Source organism: Arachis ipaensis, chromosome B08, assembly GCF_000816755.2.
Source record: "Arachis ipaensis cultivar K30076 chromosome B08, Araip1.1, whole genome shotgun sequence".
Classification (NCBI taxonomy): Eukaryota; Viridiplantae; Streptophyta; class Magnoliopsida; order Fabales; family Fabaceae; genus Arachis; species Arachis ipaensis.
The window spans coordinates 76025286-76027804 of NC_029792.2; the positions used below are offsets into that span (position 1 = coordinate 76025286).

The following is a 2519-nucleotide window of genomic DNA, read 5'->3' on the forward strand; positions in this document are numbered from 1 at the left end:
GAGCATTGTTCTTTCAGTCCAAGGCCCCAATTGCCTTTTGGGGAGATTATGTCTTGACTGCCACTTTCCTCATCAATCGCTTACCAAGTCCAGCACTTCAACATTGCTCTCCATATGAAAGACTCTTCTTTAACCAACCTGACTATCAGTCTTTGAGAGTCTTCGGCTGCTTGGCTCATGCGTCCTCTCTTCTATCTCAGAGACACAAGTTCTCCCCGAGAGCAGTGCGTGCAATCTTCATTGGCTATCCTTCTGGTTACAAGGGATACAAGTTGTATGACCCAGTAAACAAGAAGATTTTCATCTCCAGAGATGTATCCTTTGTCGAAACTGAATTTCCCTTTCGACAATTAACCGATATTTCCAGGCCCATGGTGGACAATTTCCCTGACATAGTTATCCCAGCATCCATCACTGATGCAGTCCCTCTAGCAGCACTTACCAGCCCTCCTTCTGCCCAACCACCGTCTCAACCATCTGTGGATATGCTAGTCACTGAACCTACCTCACAACATTAGTCTAATATTCCAAATTCACCAATTAACTTGAGAAAATAATCTAGACAACACAGACTACCACCTTACCTCAAGGATTATCAGTGCAATATTGTCTCTCATGGGACCCTAGATCGGTTTCAACATATCTCACACCATCACTCCCATTTTATAGCTAATGTTGCTGCAATTCCTGAGCCCTCCTTCTTCCATCAAGCTGTGAAATACCCTGAGTGGAGGCAGGCTATGGATGAGGAGCTCCAAGCCATGGAGGCCACTAATACTTGGGCTTTAGTTCCTCTTCCACCAGGAAAGCACACCATTGGATGTCGTTGGGTGTACAAAGTCAAGTGTAAGGTAGATGGCTCAGTAGAGTGCTATAAGGCCCGTTTGGTTGCAAAGGGCTATACGCAGCAGGCAGGCATTGATTTTAAGGATACCTTCTCTCCCGTGGCCAAACTCACCACTGTCAGGGTTCTCCTTTCTTTGGCAGCCATCAACAATTGATTTTTATTGCAACTAGATGTGAACAACGCCTTCTTGAACGGTGATTTGTTCGAAGAAGTTTATATGGACCTGCCTCTTGGTTACAAGTCCGAGAGCTCTGGACTCGTATGCAAGTTGAACAAGTCCATCTATGGTTTGAGACAAGCCTCAAGACAATGGTTCTATAAATTCACTTCAGCGCTGCTCACTCACAAGTTCAAACAGTCCAAGCATGATTACTCACTCTTCTCTTATGGTAGTGGTGACAAGATTGTTTACTTGCTGGTTTATGTAGATGACATCATACTAGCCAGTCCTTCCAAGGATATGATGCATAAGGTGCAGAAACTGTTAGAGGCCTCCTTCAAATTGAAGATTCTGGGTGATTTGAAGTATTTCTTGGGCTTGGAACTAGCAAGGTCCAGCGATGGAATTGTCCTCAGCCAAAGAAAGTACGCCTTAAGCATCTTGGAGGACACTAATTTTACAGATTCCAAGTCTGTTTCTCTGCCTATGGAGGCTAACCTCAGGCTAAGCGACTCCGATGGTGATTTGCTTGCGGACTCCTCCATCTACCGGAGACTAATAGGGAGGTTAATGTACCTCACCATATCCCGTCCAGACATTACCTATGCAGTGTCTACCCTTAGTCAATTCTCGTCTAAGCCTATAACTACTCACGTGAATGCACTTCACCATCTCTTGCGATACTTGAAAGGAACCGTGGGTCAAGGGTTATTATTTTCTGCAAAATCAGAAAAGAGGCTAATGGCTTATGCGGATGCAGATTGGGCGGGATGTCCCGACACTAGGAGAAGCGTTTCAGGTTACTGTGTGTTCATTGGGGACTCTCTGATTTCCTGGAGATCAAAGAAACAACAAACGGTTTCCTGATCATCTGCTGAATCTGAATACAGAGCTATGGCAGCTGTGGCTGCTGAATTGACTTGGCTGACAGGACTCCTATCTGATTTTCAAATCAAGGCACCATCTTCCATGCTGTTTTGTGACTCTATGTCAGCCATCCACATTGCATCAAATCCCACATTCCACGAGAGGACCAAGCATATTGAGGTAGACTGCCATTTTGTTCGAGAGAAAGTTGTGGCAGGATTCATCAAACTGATCCATGTTCGAACTCAGCATCAGCTTGCCGATGTCTTCACGAAGCCGATAACTCCAACCCAGTTCCACAATCTCATCTCCAAATTTGGCATGATCAACATATACCTGCCAACTTGAGGGGGGATATTATGGATACTTAAATTAATTAGTTAGCAATTAATTAGTCATTCTTCCTACTATACAGCAGTTAGTTAGGCTCTTAGCTCACTTGTATATATATATATGTACCTTACTTGTAATTACTCACTTAGTCAATGAAATCATTCTTTTCTCTCCATTCCCTTTCACATTCAATATAAATAGTTAAAATAAGAAAGATAAATATAATTAAAAAAATACATAATTGGTTACCTATTATGATTGGAGTAAGAATTATATTTACTCCATGAAATAGAATATAGAATCGATCTCATT

The 2519-nt window shown here is 42.8% G+C and overlaps 1 protein-coding gene across 1 annotated transcript; it reads left to right on the forward strand.

Annotated features, from left to right (window-relative positions):
• LOC107611145 (uncharacterized mitochondrial protein AtMg00810-like) lies at positions 1065 to 1874 on the forward strand. Its single transcript, XM_016313104.1, has one exon. It carries the CDS (start codon positions 1065 to 1067, stop codon positions 1872 to 1874), a length of 810 nt encoding a protein of 269 aa, XP_016168590.1.

Coding starts and splice junctions, on each gene's coding strand:
- LOC107611145 (XM_016313104.1), top strand. CDS start 1,065: ATGGACCTGCCTCTTGGTTACAAGTCCGAGAGCTCTGGACTCGTATGC.